The sequence below is a fragment of the Arvicanthis niloticus genome, chromosome 17 (genome assembly GCF_011762505.2).
Source record: "Arvicanthis niloticus isolate mArvNil1 chromosome 17, mArvNil1.pat.X, whole genome shotgun sequence".
Taxonomy (NCBI): domain Eukaryota; kingdom Metazoa; phylum Chordata; class Mammalia; order Rodentia; family Muridae; genus Arvicanthis; species Arvicanthis niloticus.
The window spans coordinates 55,585,592-55,607,383 of NC_047674.1; the positions used below are offsets into that span (position 1 = coordinate 55,585,592).

A 21,792-nucleotide genomic window follows, 5' to 3' on the forward strand; every position below is an offset into this window, starting at 1 on the left:
CAGTGCTACCATCTCTGCCCGCCGTGAGGAGACCCGGGCAGTGGCTGGCTCTAAAGGGAGAAACTGTGAGCTCTGACCAACGACAGACTCTAGGGTCCTTGACATCTTCAGAATGGGACAGAAAGAATGAAAACCTAGGACGTTAGAATTTACATGCTTCAGGGAGGAAGTCTAACCCAATGGGTTGAGGAAAGAAGTGACCATGGGTATCTTGGAGTGAGGGACACAGGGCCAGAACAATCAATGCACAGGCTGTCTCCTAGACCCAAAGTAACATAGGTCTAATATATTTCCCCAAATCTCTCATTTCTGGCATTTGGAACAAAGAACCAATGACCATATTCCAGCATATTCAAGAACTTTCTGGAATCCTGAAGTGAAGCTCAGCAAGGAAGAGCAGAGTCCATGACTTTAAATTTAGAAACTGTCCTGGAGGCATGAGTGGTTGATTTTCCTTCCTTCTTCATATGTACACTCTCCTCCAGTCCCCACACGCTGTCTCTCATTTTTGTCTCTGGACTTCTTTATCGAGCAGTGGCAGCAGGGCCAGGGCATGGACCACCACACCCAAAGCCTGACCTGGCTGCTCAGGCCCACTGACCAGAAGCTGACCTGTAGCGCCCCCTGGTGACACACCCCACAGGTGCCCTGGGGAACTGAGAGTTTAAAGGAGGCCTCAGATTGCAACCAGGAGTAGCTGTGATACTGAGCTGTCATATTGTGACCAGATGGCAAAAAAAGGAATAGAGGCTTCATGTCAAGGGATAGCTGGGCTGGGGTGCACACACCAGTCTCTCTGGTTTACTGGGCCTCAACGCTCTGGATGGCTCTAGGTTGCAACATCTCTGCACTATCCATTAACTCTGATCTCCCTGGCAAAGCCAACCCTGTACAGTGATGTGCCTGAGTCCTCCCACACTAAAGCCACTGGAGAGTTTCTCTTCAAAACCAGAGCCATAAGACCAACCACACTGATGGGGGCCAGGTATGGGGAAGGTCTGTCTGACCCTCAGCTCCTGGCCTATCTGAGTTCTTATGGGCCTAACAGAGGACTGCCTACCATTCCCTCAGTCCACCACTCCTCCATATCCAAACCCCAAAGTTACCAAAGGCTGCTTCAACTGTACCTTAAACATGTTCTAAGACAATCTGTGAGAGTGATATGAAGGGCCCCACAAATTAGATGTTAGGTGTCTCTCTACCAAGGACAGCTTGTGGAAATGGTACTGCTACGATCTGTTCCCTTCAGACACAGCCTCGAAACAGGAAATACAATGGGCTCTTGGTGTAGAGGCACACCAACAACCCCTACCTGTCTCCCAGCTGTGGCTTCTGCTTCCATGCCAAAGGCTCCAAGTCCAATGCAACCTGTCCCCTCTGTCACCGCCAGTCCCAGCTCAAACCCCTAAGTGCTTACCTGACAGCTTCACACAAGTATCTCGCAGGTACCACACGTTCAGTGTGCCTCAGCTTTCCTCGCATGCTCTACCTGACTCCCCACTGTGGGACAGCCACCACCCTTAGGTGCCTGAGCCGGCGAGTCCTGCAGCCCCCTGTCTCTTTCCTGCACTAAACCCCATCTGTTAGGGCGGCCTCTTGGCTTTACTTACGATACAATCCGACCATTTGCACTGCCTCTGCTGTGACCACCTGAGGAGAGGGACCCACACTTGTCCCTGGCCTACATCCCTGTAACAGCTTCCTAACAGGGCAGCGTTCCCTCTGGGACCCACTGTCACCAGAGCCATCAACAATGCTCCCAGAAGTTGACAAGTGTCCCTCCCTGGCTCCGTGACCCCCTGCAACTCTGCTCACCCAGCTCCTGAAGCAGCTGGCCCATCCCACTGGCCCATCCCACTGGCCCATCCCACTGGCCCATCCCACTGGCCCATCCCACCGGCCCTTCCTTTCTCTTCCCTCCCTGGTCTTCCATCCCAGCCGAAGATGTTCCTCAGGCCCTCCCTCATCTGCAGCCAGTATCATGGCTCAGCTCTCCTCTCCCCTTCAAGTCTCCGCTTGGTGGTCCACCCTGAGTGCTGTTATGGGAAGCAGAGCCCCATCTTCACCATCTGCTGTTTCATCTTGAATATGTGAGGGTGACTTTACAGGCTCTCAGGAGCAGAGGTTTTATCTACTGGGGTCACTGCTGTACCCTGAGCAGCCACGACAGGACCCAACACATGCTCACTGCAGAACACGTGCTTACTGGGTACATGATTGGTACACAAAGTTGAAACTTCTTGGCTGCCTACAGGAGAGCTAGTTCCAGTGACAGAACAAAGAACAAGAAACCACTGGCCACTCTAAACTCATTGTTCCCTTATGTTTAAGGACAGGGAGGAAGAGGTCAGGGTTAAAGTGTCCCACAGCAACAGTGCCTGAGAGACACCCTCACATCAGGAAACAAGGAGGCAGGTTAAAATTGGTCCCAGGGTGAGATGTGACTGTGTTGTAATCCCAGCACTTAGCAGGCAGAGGCAAGATCAGGATTTCTAACACATGATTACATTCTGCAGGCCACCATAATAGTAACAACAGTCTTCTTTATTGCACTTTGTATGGAAGAGCATGGCTGTGCAACCTACCACAACAGGGGGTACCGTGAGTTAGCTCACTCTACCTCAGGCTGGCCCTGCAAGTGCTCTACCCTACCCCTTGCCTGGAAACTCCAGAGACACATACAGGTGTTAGTCTCCTCGGGTCTTTACCCAAATGTCACCTCTAATCCCTTCACCACCACCACAGACCCATGTCTGATCTCTTCAGCTCCTGAGGTGGGGCTTTGCCTGTCCTGCCTCCCACTAGTTCCTCAGCACCAGGCACCAGGGTCTGCCATTCAACATTTGCTAAATGTGTGAGTCCCCAGGATGTGTCTCTCATGATGGAGGCTGGTCACACAGCCCAGCATGCAAGTTTCTAATAGACAGCCAGAGGCCTGGGGTCGGCCCTGTTCAGTTCCCAGGGGCAGGGACCGAGTACTGTGAGAGGTAGGCAGAGGGGAGAACCCACCGTGCTGCTATGAAGAGCGATGTTCTCTGTATCTGTCTGCTCGTCCTGCTCCGAGGAGTCGGTCTCTTCCATCTGCTGTATCTCCAGCTCAGAGGGAAGCAAGGCCGTGAGGTAGGGGATGGTGAAAGGTCTGGCAGCAATCACTAGGAATTTGAAAAAAGATGTGAGTCTGTCAAGAGAGGAAGGCAGGTTTGAATGCTGCCCAGTCACCATGACCTTTGTTACTTTCCCTTTGCCAGACACCTCGCGTTCTGAAAGGCAAACCTAAGGGTTACTAACCCACGGGTCTGGAAGGGCTGCATGAGGTGCTGTGTGGGGAATGGTTAGCACCTGGTGATCTTTGTCCCCAATGACTGCAGAGCCAGCACCCAGCAGGCACTCAGTGGATGCTTACTGAATAAATGAGCCAAACCTCCACATTCAGCTTTACATCTCTGGAGGTCGCCTACAGAGATAAATGAGTTGGTCACCAAAGCCTAAAAGTGGCCCAAGATGTGACAAGAAAGGGCACTGATGAGCAACTGGCTGCAGAAGCCAGTGTTCCTCCTGCCACCTGAGACAACACTTCCCCCCAGCAGGCTCTCTGCTGTTCAGGGCTCAGCCACTGCAAGCTAAACCTAAACTCACTGCAGACAATATATGAGAGGCTTTCTGTTGGGGAATCATCGGGTAGGAATAGGTTCCTGGGATATGAGGGAAGGAGCCACAGATCTGAAGGATAGAGTGCACTAGAGAAAACCAAGAAGGCATACTCATCTCGCCCACTGCACTGAAAGGAAAGATGGTGGGTGTGATTATCTCAAGCAACAGGGTGCCCAGAGGGTGACTCTCACGGGGGAAAGTGCTGACGTCATCCTTGAAAAGACTCTGGGTCTCGCCTGTCTTGGCCATGAAGCGGGTGAGTGCTCGCTCCACGTCTCGCCTCTGAGATGCAGCCTTTTCCCGAAGGACCTGGTAGTCAGACACCGGCTCACGGTATGTCTAGGAGAACAACAGAGACAGCAGGCTGAGCTCCTGCCACCCGCAGCTCTCCTCAGGCCCTGCCTTGCTGCAGCTATGTCCTTCTGAGACCACGACCTGCTCACTAACGTTAGAGCAAAGACATGTCAAGAGCAGCAGACAGCAGAGGACATCTCCATATACACACATTCACTGAGAGAACTGCAGACAGTTACCACACAGCTGACTGCGTCTTCACTGAACCTCCACAGTAGCTTCAGGTGCAGGACACAGATCCTGAGAGAAGACTGAGAACCGTCAAGGACCCCTAACTTGGCACCTACAGTGTATGAATGGTGGCCCATGTGCATCTGCATAATGTACCACCCCTTGTCTTAAATCCACCCTCTCCAAGCAGACACATTGGTCCAAAAGACTCCCCTCCCGCTACATGTGTGGAATACTGGGCCCGGTGGCACACTCAGGCAGGTGATCAGTGAGGTCAAGGCCAGCCTGGTCTAAGAAAGGGAGGGACACAGAGGGAGGAGGAAGGAGAGAGAAATGAAATACAGGTGAGGGTGAGATGGCTCACCAGGTAAGGGTGTGCACTAAGCCTGAGCATCTGAGCTGTCATCAGGACCACATGGCTCGAAGGTTACATGACAATACTCATAACTAAGCACTTTGATGCAGGCGTACACGCGTATACTCGTAACCTCAGCACTTCAGAGGTAGAGGCAAGAGGACCTGAAGTCTAAAGTCAACTTTAACAACATCCTGTATCAGAGGCTAACCTGAGCTGCCTGAGATTCAGTCTCTCTCTCTCTCTTTTTTTTTTCTCTTTCTTTTTTTTCTTTTTTTGTTTTTCGAGACAGGGTTTCCCTGGAACTCTGTAGACCAGAGTTGGCCTCGAACTCAGAAATCCTGTCTCTGCCTCTGGCTCTCAAGTGCTGGGATTAAAGGCGTGCGCCACCACCGCCCGGCGAGACTCAGTCTCAAACAACCAACACTAAAAGGATTTTCTTTGTTATTTTTATTGTCAGGATCCATTAACACACTATATAAAAGAGGGATTAACACTATGTATTAAATTGTATTCCCATAAAAAAGTGTTTAGATGCAGTGAACTTCCAACTCCTGGCATCTCATATGACCTTACTTGGCAACAGAGTCACCAATGATGTCATCAATTAGGAAGAAGTCATGGTATCTTTATAGGAAGACAAAGTATTCTATTTATTTTTGGTTTTTTGAGACAGGGTTTCACTGGGTAGCCTTGGCTATCCTGGAACTCATTCTGTAAAGCAGGTTAGTTAACTCACACAGATCCCCTGTCTCTGCCTCCAGAGAGCTGGGATTAAAAGTATGCACCTCTATTGTCAACAAATAACTTTTTTTTTTTTTTTTTTGGACAAAGTATTTTAAACTGTAGAGGTAGACAGGAGCATCACGTGGGGACTTGAAGACTGGAGTGACATGCCTAAAAACCAAGAGACGCTGGAGAGATGCTGGTGAGACACTGGCATCCCTCAGCTAGAGCAAGGCAAGCAGATTCCCTACAGGTGTTAGAGGGAACATGGCCCTGATAACACCTTGATTTTGAACTTCTGGCCCTTAGGCCTGTTAACTAAGGAATTCTGTACTGTTCTACGTCATCTGTCTGCAGAACTCTGAGAGACTGCAGTGCAGGACAATGGCTGTAACAGATCCTTCCCTGAAGCCTGCACCATGGAGAGGCTTCCCTGAAGACCTACACTCTGCACTTTACTCCTGCTCAAAGGAAATGTGGCAAGTTCTATCTGTGGAGACACAACACGCCCGAGGGAAGGTGGCACTGCTCACCAAGCACGATGAAAGGACAGCATGAGCTTGGTACAGCCGGTTCTCCATGATATTCAAGTAATTCATCTATTTATTTCAACCAACTTTCTCCTGGGTCAAAATGACTTTGTGTATTGGGAAATCCAGAAAGTACATGCAAGACCACCACGGCAACCAGTCATCTTACCAAGAACCAGCACAAACATGTGGAACAGCCTCCCAGATTTGTTCTGTGTGGCTAAGGAGCTTTGTGTTTGGTGGGAGAAGCAATTTCTTGTGCTGGCAACGTAAAGATCCTAACTGTCAGTGGCTGGAGAGATGGCTCAATGCTTAAGAGTGGCTGCTCTTTCAGAGGTCCTGGGCTCAATTCCCAGCACTCACATCCAATTCCAGGAGATCCAATGCCTTCTCCTGGCCTTTGTGGGCAGCAGGTGCACAGACATACACACAGATGAAACACTCACACACATAAAACCTTTAAATAATTCCTAACTCTTCTGGTCAGATTGCTTTACTTTGTGTTCTCCCCCTTCCGTCTCTCTTTGTGAGAAAACATCTTACTCTGTAGCATAGGCTGGCCTCAAATGCATAGCGACCATTCTGCCTCAGCCTTCTAAGGGCCGGTGAGCCACCATGACCCATAACAAGCTGGCATCCCTGTAGGACCGTCTTCAGAGAGCTGAAGGACACTCTCCGCTGCAACCCTCATCAACTGGGACTCACAGACACACTGGCCCTGGGCAGCTCCAGAACTCACCGGGGTTTTGATGTAGGTATGAGGGTCCGGAAACTCAGGGAAATGGCTGGGGATGTGTGGTGGGTGGGGTCGGTTCTGCCCCGCAGTGAGGGCCTTGGGTGTCACTGGCTGATTGGTCACCGGAGCTGCAACACAATTGCAACTAGTTACATCTCCAACCCCTACATTCTACAGATGATGGTCTCTGTCAAATCCCTCTCTTCTCTCTGGACCACAATTAAGCACTTTGTAATCCTATTGACCAAAGGCCTTCCATAACCTTCCCAGATCAGCAAACAATGCTCTGCCCTGCCAAGTAATCTCGCCTGATACTTCAATCTGTGACAACCTGGCTGCAAGCCTCTTGCATCAGCAGCAGAGTGGCTGTCACCAAAGCACTACATAAAAAGAACACGGAAGCTCACTAAGGACTGTGGGGGGCTGTGGCTGTCTGTCCAGGGCAGGCTGGCACTAGGAATAGCTTTTAGTGGTGCAGCACATGTTCAGCATGCAGGGGCTCTGGGGTCTAGTCCCCAGCACATACTGTGAGCGTTCACCCCAAATAACCAGTACTAAACTGGGAGGAGTGTGGGCTTAACTGCCAGAGGGAAGGAAACACACTTTCCACTGTTTCTCTCCATTGTGGGTAGGGAGGTAGCTCACTGAGCCAGTCTCTAGAACCCACATAGTGGAGGGAGACAGCCAACTCCACAAAGTTGTCCTCTGCTCTCCACCGGCATGCCATGGCATGAACACATTCGCACACATGTCAATGGGGGAAAAAGTGACTTTTGAGTTCCAGGACAGCCAAGGCTACAGAAAGAAACCCTGTCCCAAACCAAACCAAACCAAACAAACAAAAACAAGTACAACGTTTTCACCTCAAGTCCTAACACTAACAAAGCAGTTACTCCCTACTTAGCTTATGGGACTCACTTTTATCTAAAACAGACTAAAACTTTTTACATAAAAGGATACATGATAAATATTTTAGATTTCTTTTGTTTGCTTGTCTTTTGAGCCCAAGGCCCAGCTATGTAGCTCAGGCTAGCACAGCCCTCACTACCTACAGTGCACTACAACGCTAGAGCACCCCCATGTGCCAGGGTTACAGGTCCATCCACCAAACAGCAGCAGTTCAGATTATTCGAGCCACAGACCCTGCCTCTGTAACGTGAAAGCAATCACAGATAGAAAGTAAATAAGCCGACAATAAACTGTCACTTACAAAAGCAAGCACATTTTGTCCACAGACCACAGAGTTTGCCAACCCTGATCTAGAGAAGCAAGAACCGCCATAGTTTTTGTACGGTCATCTGCTCTCCAGGGCTAAACTGCAACTGCAGTAGCTCAGACACAGTTCAGGCGCCTGGAGACTGAGCTCTGCATTCTAATCCTGCTCCACGGACAAGACCAGCTCACCACCCCAAGGACTGGGAGGGAGCCCGCAACAAGGGAACAGCTGACACTCTGATGCCTGCCCCCTTCTCCCACCAAGGCACACTACAATCCGGGTTCAAAGCCTCTTACGTGCAGTGATGACCATCCTCTGAGACCGTTTTGCATAAGCAGGTAGAGTGTCAACATTGAAGCCTAGGGACAAAAAAAAAAGGTCATTGCCATGTTCCGATGCTGGCATGATACTAAACAGGAAGACGGGAGCTATCTGTGCGGAAAGGCTCAAACTCCCAGCTTAGCCACTATTCTGCCTCTTCTTACGAGAACTCCCACAAGGACTTAGGAGGTCTCTGAGACAGGGTCAAAGGACTCCTTCTTCATAACGTTCTAACTAAAAGCAGATCAGGGAAAATAGGATGGAATGCAAGAATACTCAGCAGACACGGAGAGCCCAAGGCTTCCCCCACTTCCTGGTGACCCTACACTGGAACACACTTACCCATTTCAACCAGTGTGACCACGATGTCCGACAGTGTGGGCTGGGTCCTGGCTGTGTGCTCGCAGTATGACTTGGCACTTCTCCCGATTTCTGAGATGTCTACAAGGGTAAAAGGCCAGAGGTTCTCCAAAGTTCAAAATAAGATTACCAGGTGGGCTGCAAGTTATACTTTATATATATGCCCAAATGACCAAAGGCAGGGCTCAAACAGGCACTTGTGTGCATTCAAAAACAGCAGTACAAATTCTGTCCCAGGATATTTGATCACACTATGAGCTCTGAGATTGTGGTGTTTACTAGAAAAACCTGTTTCTAGTTGTGCTGTGGCTCAGCCTTAGTGCACACCAAACAATGAAAGTAAAGTTAGTTTGTAGAAGGAAGCACCCATGTTTAAAAGTGATGTCTAATTGAGTGACAGACAAAGTGACGAATCAGAGAAAGATTTGACAAACTAGGATATGCCCAACTCTCAAAAGGAGAGAGAGGAAAGGGAAGCTACTTCAGGGGCAGTGCAGAGAGAGAAAGAGGAAGGGAGGTTGTTTTACTGGGACAGTTATAGAGAGGACAAGCTAGACACAGGTAAAGACGGAACCAGCCAGAGAATGAGGAGCCAGAAGAGAACAGACTGTCCAAGTCAGTATAAAGCCAAGCACAGCAATTCAGTAAGGAACTGAGAGAAGCCAGATTCAGTATGCTTAGAGAGGCGTTTGAGTCAGAACAGCTGAGGTGAACAGCCAGTCAGAGTTCAAGAAGAACTAGGAAGGGGTGAGCTTATTCAGCAGTAAGTCTCAGAGGCTGAAAACATTCTAGGCCCAGATAAGATTGTATGGAGGCTAGAAGCTTCCAGGACTAGGCCTAAGTTAGCAGACTGAGGCGGTAAGCCCCTAAACTAACAATTACATCAGGCAAATAAAAGCTACATTTACAATATTCACAACAATCAAAAGGTGAGAAAGATCTAGCCACTGACAGATGAATAATGGCTAAACCAATTCAGATATAAACACACAATGGAGCGGGTTTGTTCGTTAATTTTGAGACAGGTTCTCATATAGTCTAAACTCCATGTGCAGCAGAGACCGCACTTGAACTTCTGATATTCCTGCCTCCACCTCCCAAGGACTAGGATTACAGTGTGCCCACCATACCCAACTACAAATGAAGTATGTGGTCAACCTTCAAAAGGAATGAAATTCGAGCCGGGCAGTGGTGGCGCACGCCTTTAATCCCAGCACTTGGGAGGCAGAGGCAGGAGGATTTCTGAGTTCGAGGCCAGCCTGGTCTACAGAGTGAGTTCCAGGACAGTCAGGACTACCCTGTCACGAAAAACCAAAAAAAAAAAAAAAAAAAAAAAAAAACCAAAAAAAAAAAAAAAAAAAAAAGAAAGAAAAAAGAAAGAAAGAATGAAAAAAGGGGAATGAAATTATTCAAATGGAATGAAATCTATGACATGGATAAACTTTGAGACACTATGTATATGAAATAAGCCAGGCACAAAAGGACAAATATTTTCAATTCCATTTATCTGAAGAACAGAGAAAAAATAAATAGAAAGCAAAAGCAGAGCCTGTCAAATGGCTCAACAATGAAGGTACTTGCTGCCAGTGACCTGAGCGCCATCTCTAGGACTCACGTGGTAGGAGTAACCTGATCACACAGGCTATCCTTTGGTCTCCATATATGTGCTATGGCATGCATGCAGTCCCTACCACACACACACACAAGGAATAAGAGTAATTTTTAAAGAGATATGTTAGGCTGGAGAGATGGCTCAGCACTGACTTCCAGAGGTCCTGAGTTCAATTCCCAGCAACCACATGGTGGCTCACAACATTTATAATGGGATCTGATGCCTCTTCTGGAGTGTCTGAAGACAGCTACAGTGTACATAAAATAAATAAATAAATCTTTAAGAAGAGAGAGAAGGGGGGCAGGGGAGGCTGATTGATTGATTAGGCTGGGTGGTGGTGGCAGCACACACCTTTGATCTCAGCACTTAACAGGCAGAGGCAGGTGGAACTATGAGTTCATAGCCAGCCTGGTCTATGGAGTAAGTTCCAGGAAAGCCAGGGGGCACATAGAGAAATCCTGTCTTAAAAAACTAAAAGGGAGAAGGTATATAAAAAATAAAAAACAAATTCAAAGACAGAAAGTAGACAGGAGTTCTTGGGGCTGTGGAGAAGGCAGAATCCAGTTCTGTTCAGGGGTACAGGGCTTTGGCTGGATAACGCTGAGGGTTGTACAGCACTAAGCACGTGCACTTAATGCCACTGCAGATGATTACAATGGCAATGTTGCTACGTGTGTGTCTCCCACACCACAAGCATCAAAACAGTTTCATTCTACAACGGACATTTTAGTTTCTTCTGCCTGAAGCTGAGTCTCTAACAGTCTTCCAAGAAAAGAGGGGACAGTATGGGGATGGCGTTTATGGAGTTGCAACCTGTAAAGCAGACAGCAGGCCTGGTGTTTCTTGGTACTCACAGCTCTGCAGCATCTCTGTCAAGGTCTCCACAGATGCTTTTTCAGCACTCTCAAATCCCGCCTCTGTCAGCAAGGAGCTCACAACCACTTGCAGGGTCCTCCTCCGGGCCAGATGGTAGTTATCAGCAGGGTTAGTGGACTGCTTATTTCCTGGTCTCTGTAAATCAGAAGCCCAGAGAGAGGAGACTTTGAACCAATAGACAAGAATGAAACCTCAGAATTTACACCATCAAGAACAACAACAACAAAATGTCCTGTATTGTCCCACCCCCACCCCCCAGTCTCACTCTATAGTTCATTCAGGACAGCCTAAAGCTAGATATGCATGTAGCCTAGGCTGAAACTGCACTCCTCTTATTTCTTCCTGCCAAGCCCAGGAATTACAGGTGTGTACCAACTTTTGCCTGGACAGTAAAAATTCTCTTTTGGTAAACATTTATCAGTGTAATAACTGAGCATCCAAATCCTGAGACTTCCAATAGGATAAATGCTACTTGCTTTTAAAAAATTACTTGTAGATAGATGTGTTTGGTGACTGTGTGTGTTCCTGTGAGTGCAGGTGCCACACTCAGGAGGCTCGGATTCCATGAAGGAGTTACAGGTGGTTGTGAAGCACTCCACCAAACTCAGGTCCTCTGAAAGAGCAACAGTCCGCCTTAACCACTAAGCCAGCTCTCCAGCCCCATTCACTTCTTTCTGGAGCAAAGTATCAGAAAATATATAGGAGCTGGTCGATGGTGGGCACGACTTTATTCCCAGCACGCGGGAGGCAGAGGCAGGCGCGAGACGCTGGGAGGAAGGAAAGAGAGAAACACTATCTACACGAATGATGGTATTGAGGGTATAAACCTACTGTCTTCTTGTCCCATCACACCATTTCAGTAACAAGGAAATTAAAACAGTAACAGATGCAGAAGAGGGCTAGGAATCACCGCAAAGAAAGGTAAAGCAGCTAAATAGTTTACGCAGGGACACCCTTCCAACTTTGGCTGGCCAGTAAGAGGAGAAAAACAGCCTCTTCAGACCAATCAGAAGGTGTTCCGGGTTCCCACCCCCAACAGGGAACAAGCCAATCAAGTCTCAAGTGCAGCCATATAGGAGGCTGCTGCCAAGTCCCAAGCAGCGGGGAACGCCTACGGCCAGAGATACTCTCCAGCCCCGGATCTCAGAGCGGGTCTGGGTTTCTCGGCCCGTGAGAAAGGTCCAAGAAGACCTAAACTCTTTCGGCTTCATGCCTCGCCTCCCGAACCTTACCGTTCCGGAGCCACCAGGCCCAGCCGCTGTGTCAGCCATCTTGCTCTCGCGTAGTGTGCGTGAGCGCGGGGCACGATGGGACTTGTAGTTGTGGGGCGGGGAGGTGGCGAAGGGCGGGGCCACAGTGCCCCGCCTTGTAGGCAAGTTCTACGAACACGTGTGAGTCTTGGCCGGTGGAGGGAGGTCAGGCTATCCCAGGTTCACGTGATTTTTTGTGTACTAAGCTTTCTTGGCCTCTTCGTTGGTTGTAGCAATTGATCTGGAATACGCTCTGTGGGTTGCACTGAGTTAAACATATTTTGGCCAAGAGCCTGCTATCTATAATCTCCGAACTTTGAGGCTGAGTCCAAAGGATCTGGAGTTCCAGGCTAGCTTGGTCTATGTAATGAGTTAAAGGCCAGCTTAGAACTACATAAGGAGACCTTCCTTGAAAGAAAAGAATAAAAATAAAAACAATAACAAAGCCATTGATATAAAATAAGTTCTCAGAAACAATACACTTAAGAATACACTTTGGAGCAGAGTGGTTGGCTCAGTGGTTAAGAATACATACTGCTGTTGGAGATAACCCAAATCTGATCATTCATGTTGAGTGACTCAGAACAGTCTGTGACATCAGCCCCAAGGCCTCTTCTAGACTTTGAGGGCATACACACACACACACACACACACACACACACACACACACGCATAAATTAAGTTACCCTCTAAAAAATGTACGCATTTATTTTATGAGTATGGCTATTTTGCATGTGTGTATATCTGTGAATCACTTGTGTGCCTGGTGCCAGAGAAGGCCAGAAGAGGGCTTAGCGTGCCCTAGAATTGGAGTTATAGACTGTTGTGAGCTGCCAGGCAGATGATGGGAATTGAATCTCTGGAAGAGAACCAATGCTCTTCACTGTGGCAACATCTCTCCAGCACTTAAAGGTGCTTTTGAAAAGACTCAAGAGGTTGTCTGGGGCTGGAGAGATGGCTCAGTGGTCAAGAACGCTGACTGCTCTTCCTAAAGGTCCTGAGTTCAATTCCCAGCAACCACATGGTGGCTCACAACCATCAGTAATGGGATCTGATGCCCTCTTCTGATGTGGCTGAAGTCAGTGATTGTGTACTCACATACATAAAAATAAATAAATAAATAAATCTTTCAAACAAACAAACAAAAAAAGAGGTCCTCTGTCTACAAGAGCAGGGATTTCCCAACTTACCTGATTTTTAGCTTTACCCAGCTGTGCCAGCCCAGCTCCAGTGATCTCACTCAGAGAGGGCCTTTGTATGGTTGTTTTGTTTTATGTGAGCCTGGGTTTCTTGTAGTCCAGGCTGGTCTTAAACTTGCTATGTAACTGAGGGGGTCCTTGAACATTGTGATGATTTGACTATGAATTGGCCCCCTAGGATCATATATTTGAATGCTTAGTCACCAGGGTAGGGCACCTTGTTGGAGGAGAGGTGTCACTGGAGGGGGGCCAAGTGTCTGTCTCTGTTGCCCTACCCCCCCCCAGCCCCTTGCCCTGTGTGTGTGTGTCTACCTCTCGGTCTGCACATCAGGATATAGCACAAGGTTCTCAGCTACTGCTCCAGTACCACTTATGCTGCCACCATCCCCACTATGATGACAGTGGACCAAACCTCTGAAACCGCAAGCGAGCCTCCAATTAAATGCTTCCTTTTATAAGAGTTGCCTTGGTTTAATCCAGCACTTGGGAGGCAGAGGCAGGCAGATTTCTGAGTTCGAGGCCAGCCTGGTCTACAGAGTGAGTTCCAGGACAGCCAGGGCTACACAGAGAAACCCTGTCTCGAAAAAAACAAAAACAAACAAACAAACAAACAAAAAACCAAAACGAAAAACAAAAACAAACCAAAAAAAAAAGTCTTTAGGCAACAATGACTAAGACAAACATCCTACCCTCACTATCCCTCATTGTCCTACCCATTCCTTCTCCAGAGAGCCGGGGCTACAATAATTCACCATCGTACTCAATGTAGGTAGTGCTAGGAGAACCCAGGCTTTTCTTGCATGCTAGCCAAGTACTCTTGAAAACAGCCTATGCCTGGCTGCAGGCTTTTGTCTCACTACCAAGCTCCTTGGATGATTCCCCTGCACTTGTTCCCTGTGGCTCTCAGCCTGCAAGTGTTTACTAAGTGAGCAAGGAAGCTTGTCCCTTGTCCTTCTCACTCCTAGAACTTTGTGTCCATGTTACCCATCAGCCTCTCTGGTCTGGAAAGTCTTCAAGAGAGATTGCCTCTCCTTATCCATCCTGATCTGGAGGACACCAGTAGGGGGTAGGTATGCCTGGCTAGATGCAGTCACTGGGTTTGAATCCTAACGTTTGTTAGCCCTCAGACTCTGATCACGATACCTAACCTCACTGTGCCTCAGTTTCCCTACATGAAAAGTGGAGACAAGGTGAAATAACAGGTGAGATAACAGGTGTCATGGTATCTGGCTCTGTGGTAAAAGTTAAGAACTCAGGTCTACTGTTTACTTCCTGGGCAGTCAGGAATTGCAGATGTCCAGAAGGCCTCCCTCTGCAATGTGTACCCCTGAGCCTGACGGAGCCGCAACCGCCCCCACCCTCCACACACACACACAAGGTCTGTAGACCCCGAGGTGGAGTAGGTCAGAGCTGGATAACCCTTCTGGCTGCTTCTCAAGGTGTCAGAGACTAAACCCAGGCAGAGCCCAGCGCCCAGCGCCTTTGTCTCACCCGCCCCCTCGTCCCCACTTCCTGCCCAGCTTCCAGCTCGCGATCTGCAGTGCAGCGCGGACTTTGTAAACACCGCGCTTCGGTGGGGGTGGACACTCGCTCTGTTTGGGTGCCCAGGAAACGGAGTGCACGCCCCTGGCCTGTCTGTGGCCGGCGGTTGTGATCACCCGTACTGCCCCAAAACAGATGCCCCGCAGCGAGAGAGAACGAGAGGCCACCAACCATCTAAGCTCGGAGAGTTCATCTGCCAAGAGGTAGGCTTGGGAGCTGCAGAAACCAGAATACATGTGATGCCCGCATTGCCAGCTTTGCCTAGGATGTTACTAAGATGTCCAGGCTGGAAATCTAGAAGTGGGAATAACAGGTGAGTGGGTTCAGTGCATCACCGCGCCTCTCTCACCTCAGTTTTGGCCCCAAAAGCTTAGCTTACTTTCCCACGGAGTATGATATGTTGACCAGAGCTAGGGCTCAGAAAAGCCCCCAAAGGTCCTGGAGCCTCCTAACCGCGTCCTCCGCACACCCTCCCTCCAGGTTCCCGGGCAAGCCCAGCGGGGTTAGCTGCAAATAACAGCCTTGGAGGTTGGAGGGCAAACCAGCTGGGCTTAGAGAGGCTGGTATCTGATGTGTACCAGGTACACATTTAAGTGTGGACCAGAGGAGTCACTGAAGAAGTGAGCTGATGTTGCAAGGAAACAGCAATGGTTTGCACTGGCAGAGCACCTACTGTGTGCTCCGTATTGTTTCAGATGCCCAATAAGCTGTTGACTCAGCCACAGCTGGTGTCGGTATCAAGTGCCACAGAGACGAAGGCTAGGCTCTGGCTGGAAAGGAGATGTTTGGGGTGGCTTCCAGAGGATGGTTGTTGACTTCAGAGTATTAGACTGGGAGTCTTTGGGGTACTATTTCTCCTAGAGGCCAACTGAATTGCTATGATGTTACTGGGCACTGGGATATACTGGTAACTGGGAAACAGTTCCTGCTTGTTCCAGTTATTTCCCAGCATGAGGAAGTAGGGATAGAAAAAGCAGTTCTGGGAAAGACAAGCTGTCAAGCTGGATCCCCTGACCTCACAATTGGATGAGGCTGGGTGGGCCAACCTGGGTGGGCATAATAGAACAGTCGAAACCATACCAGACACCCACTCCTCATCCTGGACCCTGGGACTGTTTTTTCCTACAAGCTTTGTCCTGTGCCTGTCACCTGTGTCCTCTGGGACCCTTCTCTGGTGTAGAAGTTCTTCTGAGGCTTTCTGGCACTCCTAGCACAGCAGGCTACCAACTCATTGGACACTTTTTCCTGGGGCCACGTTCTGCCAATGTTGGGGGACATCGTGGAATAAGATCAGAGCTTCTAGCCACAGAGACTGGAAACGGGAAGTGTCTCTGGTCATTCCGTCAGGACGTCAGTCCATGCTCAATCCTTGAACCCATGGTCATGGCTCCCACGGCTGTGTTTCTGTTGCTCAAGGTCTTGGGATCCTAGCAGAGAGTTACATAGCATCTTTGAGTGTTTGCGTAAGTGGTTTAGACATGGCGTTTCATTTACTACGTTTAGTAGCTGTATTAAATCATCTACTAGGAGTTCAGTTTTATAGATGAGGAAACTTGGGCACAGGATGTAAGGAGATCTCCTTAAAGAAGGAACAAGAAGTGAATGTCAGGGAGCTGGGAGATGGCTCAACAGGTAAGGACATGTACTACTACTGCAGAGGACCCAGGTTCGGTTCCCAGCACACACACATGGTAGCTCACAACCACCTGTCTCTAGGGGTTCTCATGCCCTCTTTTGGTCTTTGCAAACACCAGGCATGAACATAGTACACATGCATACATTCAGGCAAATACTCGCACACATAAACAAAATAAATAAAATCTCTTTTTAAAAAGTGAAAGGATGTCTCAGATGGACTTAAATCCAAGTCACTTGACTTAGAACATCCTAACCCTTTTTTTGCCCCTTGAAGCAAGGTCTTTCGTAGCCCAGGCTGGCCTCCAACCCAATCCTGACTCAGCTTCCTAGCCCATGCTAGGATGACAGGTACCCATCATTACATCCAGGTCAGAGTCCCTGCTCTTAATTGGCAGGTCACCCTGCCTATTTAGCCATGTAGAACATGCAGCTGAGCTGGGTGCTGTTTAAAGTCAGTATGTGGTCTTGTGTAGCCCTGTGATACAGCGGGTGTATCTGGACTAAGGCAGGTCTCTTTTGTAGAAGAGCTTGGATCTCAGTACTGTTTACAGAGTCCCTCAAAGGCCTGCTCAGGAGTCTGGGGACAGCACAGCACAGAGATAATATTCTTCTCGTGTGGGTGTGTGCACGGGGGATGTGACATCACATGCCTTTAGTCCCAGCACTTGGGAGGGAAGGGCAGACAGATTTTTGTGAGTTGACTGCCAGCCGGGGTCTACTTAACAAGTTCCAAGCCAGCCAGTGCTACAAAGACCATGTCTCAGACACACTGCTTACGTTATGTGTATGGGTGTCCTGTCTGCATTTATGTCTGTGTACCACATGTATGCATGATGTACACAGAAACCAGAAGAAGGTGCTGGATCCCTTTAGACTGGAGTTAGATTGCTGTGAGCTGTCACGTGGGTACTGGGAACCACATCTGGGTCTTTTGAAATTGCTACCAATGCTTCGGTCTCTCCAGCCCTCGCTGCTGGCCTACACCGGCCGGCCAGGAAGCTCTCCCTCCCTGTCCTACCTCACTGTGCTTGGATCTCTGACATCTGCAGCCTCTTAACATGACTGCTTGGGATGGGAATATGCACACCAACTCCTGTCCCCACAAGCCATGTCCTCAGTTCCATTTGTCCTTTGAGATACATCTAACCCAAGTTGGCCTGAAACTATGTAAGTGAGCTGACTTTGAACTTCTGGTCTCTCTGGCCCGAGTCACCTCTGAAGAGTGCCAGGGTTAGAGGCGTGTGCTACCTACCACACTTGCTTTGTCTTGGGCACATTCAGACTTAGACCTCCCTCATCCTAGATCTCAAGAAGAACACTTGAACTTGGAATCCGATTGAGGAGATAATATAGAAATGGGAGAAGCTTAAGGTACTCTCCCCTGAATCTCCAGTGTTACCTCATGAAAAACAGTGCCCTTGGCTCTACTCCCTGCAGGTTGGAACAATGCCTGTGCTTGATGCTCCCACCTCTATAGGCAGCGTCCCTGAATTCTAGCTGTTTTCTCTGCCTCCTCTCTGAAACTCTCAGTTTCTCCGAGGAGCTCTCTGCATAGGTCTGGAGATACCCAGGGCAGGTCTCTATGCCTGCTATGATCAAAAAACAATTTATAATCCCAGCACTCAAGAGGTAGGGACAGGCTAGTGTCTGTGAGCTGAGTTTGAGAACAGTCTGGTGTATGTAAGTGAGACCCTGTATTTAAAAAGACACCCCCCCCACCACCACCCCATGGGGCTGGAGAGATGGCTCAGAGGTTAAGGGCATTGGCTGAGATTCTAGAGGACCTGGGTTCAATTCCCAGCACCCATGTGTCTGCTCACAATGTCTGTAACTCCGGTTCCAGGGGATCTGAAGCCCTCCCCTTGATCTCTATCACACATGAACAGGGTGTACAGACATATATACAGGCAAAACATCCATATGTATAAAATAAATAAAGGTATTCTTTTTTAAAGAACGGCTAAACATTGATCCTAAGAAGGGATGGGTATTGAGGTGGGTGTTGATGTTGGGGTTGAGGGTGAGGGACGGAGGTTGTGAAGCTTATGGGTAATGAAAACAGAGGGCTCGGTCCCCTCCCACCCCTTCCTCTCTGCTCCCAGTGTGTCCGGGTACAGTGCAACCCTGGGCACGCCCCCTTTCCTCCGCCCTCACTTGCTGGGGAAGAACAGGCTGTACCCTTGAGAAACCACAAGAGGAAGTTTAGGGCAGCTCGTGGGTGGGGAAAGTTCTGGGACCGCGGCCAAGTTTCCCTTTCCCTGCTGAGCGGTAGGTATGTTTATCTTGCCCACAAAGGCTTTTAAAGTTTAAATCCTCTGAGTTTCAGAGAGCTGTCAAGTCCTGTCCTGGCCCTGCTGCTGGCCTAGGACAACCTTCCTACGGTAAGATTGGAGTCTGCGCAGTCTCAGCCCCTCGGTCTCTCCCCACAGCACCTCTAGACCCTTTCAACTCTGGGGAATGTGGCTTCCGCAGCCACTTAGGGGCTTCGCAGTGCTCCCAGAGGCTCCAAAGCCTTTCTCTCATTGGATGCTCGCCGTAATTCTAGGTGCGCATGTGCACGCCTCTGCCGGGCTTATCATCGTGGAAACCAGAGTCCAGAGAGGATTAGGAACCTGCCAAAGTCACACAGCTAGTAAGTGGCAGAGTTCAGAGTTGAAGGCAGGTCTATCTCAATTCACCGTGCGCTTTCTATTTTCAGTAATGGAAGCTGAGGTCTAAAGATTTTGTTTGTTTGTTTGCTTGTTTATTAGAGACAGGGTTTCTCTGTGTAGCTCTGGCTGTCCTGGAACCCACTCTGTAGACCAGGCTGGCCTCGAACTCAGAAATCCTCTTGGAGATCTTGCTATTCCAGAGGAGTTGGTTCAATTCCCAGCATCCACATCGAATCTGTACATGCAGGCAAAACAACCATCTACATGAAATAAAATATATTAAAAATAATGTCGGCCGGGCGGTGGTGGCGAGGCCAGCCTGGTCTACAGAGTGAGTTTCAGGACAGCCAGGGCTACACAGAGAAACCCTGTCTCGAAAAACCAAAATATAATAATAATAATAATAATGATGATGATGATGATGCTGTAACTGAGTATGGAGGACAACGCCTTTAATGCCAGAAGAAGCAGGTGATCTCTGTGAGTCTACATAGTTAGGACAGCCAGGCTATGTGGAGAGACCCTGTCTCAGAAACACCAGAAAAGCACAGGCCGTTCTTCCAGACGATCCAGGTTCGATTCCCAGCACTCACGTGGCAACTCACAGTTGTCCATCTGTCCCTGCAGTTCTGGCTCCGATGCCCTTTTCTTAAGGCCTCTGAGTTTTGATCAGATTCATGTGCTGCCATTTTAAGAATTAGAAAGCAGGAAGCAGCTGGTAGCACCGGGGAAATCTCAAACACTGCAAGCAGACGGCAGAGACAGAATCAACAGTTGAAGAAGGACGTGCACTGGGAATAAGGAAACACAGGCAGCAGACACACAGAGAAAAACGACCTTGCAAGGCAGAGTGCAGACCTGGGAAACAAAACTGAGGGCTGGGGGCCTTTTAAGTCTTTGAAAAAAGTCCTTCTCCCCTAATTTAGGGCTGGTCAGTTTGAAGAAGAGCAGGATGATTGTTGATTGGCCTGCAAAACATCCAGGCCTTAAATCGTTGAGCTAGTCCATCAGCAGGGGGTCTGGGAGTGGGAGCCTAAAGCCAACAAAGCCTTTGTTTTAAGCTGCCAGGCTTTTGTCTCAAGTTGGGAGGGTGAGGAAGAGAGCATTCATTCTGGGGAATTTGGAATTCACCACCTGTATAACCTAGCCACATCCCCTCTCCCTATCTGCCTGACTACCAGGAGGAAGTCTGTTTAACTCCTTGTCCTTCTGACCTTCTTGGGCACAGGACACACGCGTGGTGCACAGACCCAGATAGAGACAAAACACCAATATGCATACAATTTTAAAAATGCAATAACGGTGATGTGTGGAGAAGGGGAGGGCTGGGGTAGAGCAGGGAAGGAGTCTTTGCAAGTAAATACTTCGGAAAAGAACACCCAATAGAGTGGTTATCACTGTGCTTCCAGTGGACCCAGGGCGGGGTCCCAGCATCCACTTTGCCTGGCCCTCCAACTACAAGGGATTTGATGCCCTCTCTGGGCTTCCATTGGTACCCACATACACCTGACAGTAATAGTTTTAATTTAAAAACAAAAGAGAGCTAAGTAGGGAAAAAATAAATACAGTGAATACTTGTGGTCCCAGCACTCAAGAAACTGAGGCAGGAGGATCATTGGAAGTTGGAAGGGACCTAGGCTGTGGAGTAAAACCTTGTCTAAAACCAAGCAAGCAAGCAAGCAAGCAAGCAAACAAGGCAGCATCAAAAAGTGAAGTTAGACTATAGAAACTGAAGGAGACACAAGAAGTGTTTAGATGTTAGAAAGTAACAAAAAATGTTTATTTTATTTTTTAATTACGTGTCAGTGTGTGTGTGTGTCTGTGCACATAAATGCAATGGCCTGAAGGTCGTGAGCCACACAATGTGAGACCTGAACTTGGGTCATCTACAAGAGCAGGACAAGTTTTTAACTGGCTCCCTAGCTCTCTGGCCCCATAACTTTTTTCTTGAGTGGTTGGATTTTTTGTATTGTTCTGCATTTTGATAGTTTTGACTTGTTGTTGTTGTTTTTGATGTTGTTGTTATTATTATTATTGCTTGTGCCTTGCCATATAGCCCCCAGTACTATCATAAATAGACCTGGGTGTCCTTGAATTTGGAGCAGTCCCCGTTTTTCTGGGAGCTGGGATTACAGACATGGAAAGTACCACGCCCACCTGGCAAAAATGTAAGGACTTTCTAACAAATAACTGTGTGATCCCAGCCTAATGACGTGAGTCCCAGCTACAGGAGTCTAGAGCGCATGCACTGAGGACCTCTGCCAGAGTGTCAACGTGAAGACTCCACCCCTTTCCGCTTAGAAATTGGGTTACTCACCGAGGCCCCCTTGCGTCATCACTCGGCCTGCCGCTGGCCTGGCCCATGGTATTCACACTTTGCCCACCAGATGGAGCTATAGCCCAGAGTGTTGCTTCAGGGGCCCCGGATTGGGTGAAGAACCCCACCTGGTCCTTCAGGCGCCAGCTGGTTTCCTGGGACCTCTGTCCCCACCCCATTCCCAGCTGTTTACACAGAGAGCTGTTCTGACCGGACCCAGCAGAATCTCCATAAAATATGCTCTGGCCGAAGTGTGCAGTTGTGCGAGAATGTTCTCCTTTCCCAGG

The 21,792-nt window shown here is 48.8% G+C and overlaps 2 protein-coding genes across 9 annotated transcripts in view; one reads left to right on the plus strand and one right to left on the minus strand.

Annotated features, from left to right (window-relative positions):
- Taf8 (TATA-box binding protein associated factor 8) overlaps nucleotides 1-12,257 on the minus strand; it is a 47,064-nt gene extending 34,807 nt beyond the window's left edge. For 6 of the 7 annotated variants that reach the window (XM_076915329.1, XM_076915330.1, XM_076915327.1 and 3 more), the window contains exons 1-7: nucleotides 12,141-12,257; nucleotides 10,887-11,043; nucleotides 8,403-8,501; nucleotides 8,036-8,098; nucleotides 6,527-6,651; nucleotides 3,843-3,990; nucleotides 3,010-3,152 (exon numbers count right to left, since the gene is read on the minus strand). In XM_076915329.1, the coding sequence (XP_076771444.1) occupies nucleotides 3,010-3,152; nucleotides 3,843-3,990; nucleotides 6,527-6,651; nucleotides 8,036-8,098; nucleotides 8,403-8,501; nucleotides 10,887-11,043; nucleotides 12,141-12,179 (774 nt within the window). In that variant the 5' untranslated portion in view covers nucleotides 12,180-12,257. Of the gene's footprint in view, nucleotides 1-3,009; nucleotides 3,153-3,842; nucleotides 3,991-6,526; nucleotides 6,652-8,035; nucleotides 8,099-8,402; nucleotides 8,502-10,886; nucleotides 11,044-11,739; nucleotides 11,872-12,140 lie in introns of those variants that run through there. The other variant, XM_076915331.1, reaches the window with a different exon arrangement.
- A 2,658-nt stretch (nucleotides 12,258-14,915) lies between these two features.
- The window catches only part of Ccnd3 (cyclin D3), a 93,920-nt gene continuing 87,043 nt past the window's right edge, over nucleotides 14,916-21,792 (plus strand). The window contains exon 1 of one of the 2 annotated variants that reach the window (XM_076915332.1): nucleotides 14,916-15,212. The gene's annotated coding sequence lies outside the window, so the exon portion shown is untranslated. The remainder of the gene's footprint in view (nucleotides 15,213-21,792) is intronic. The other variant, XM_034521300.3, reaches the window with a different exon arrangement.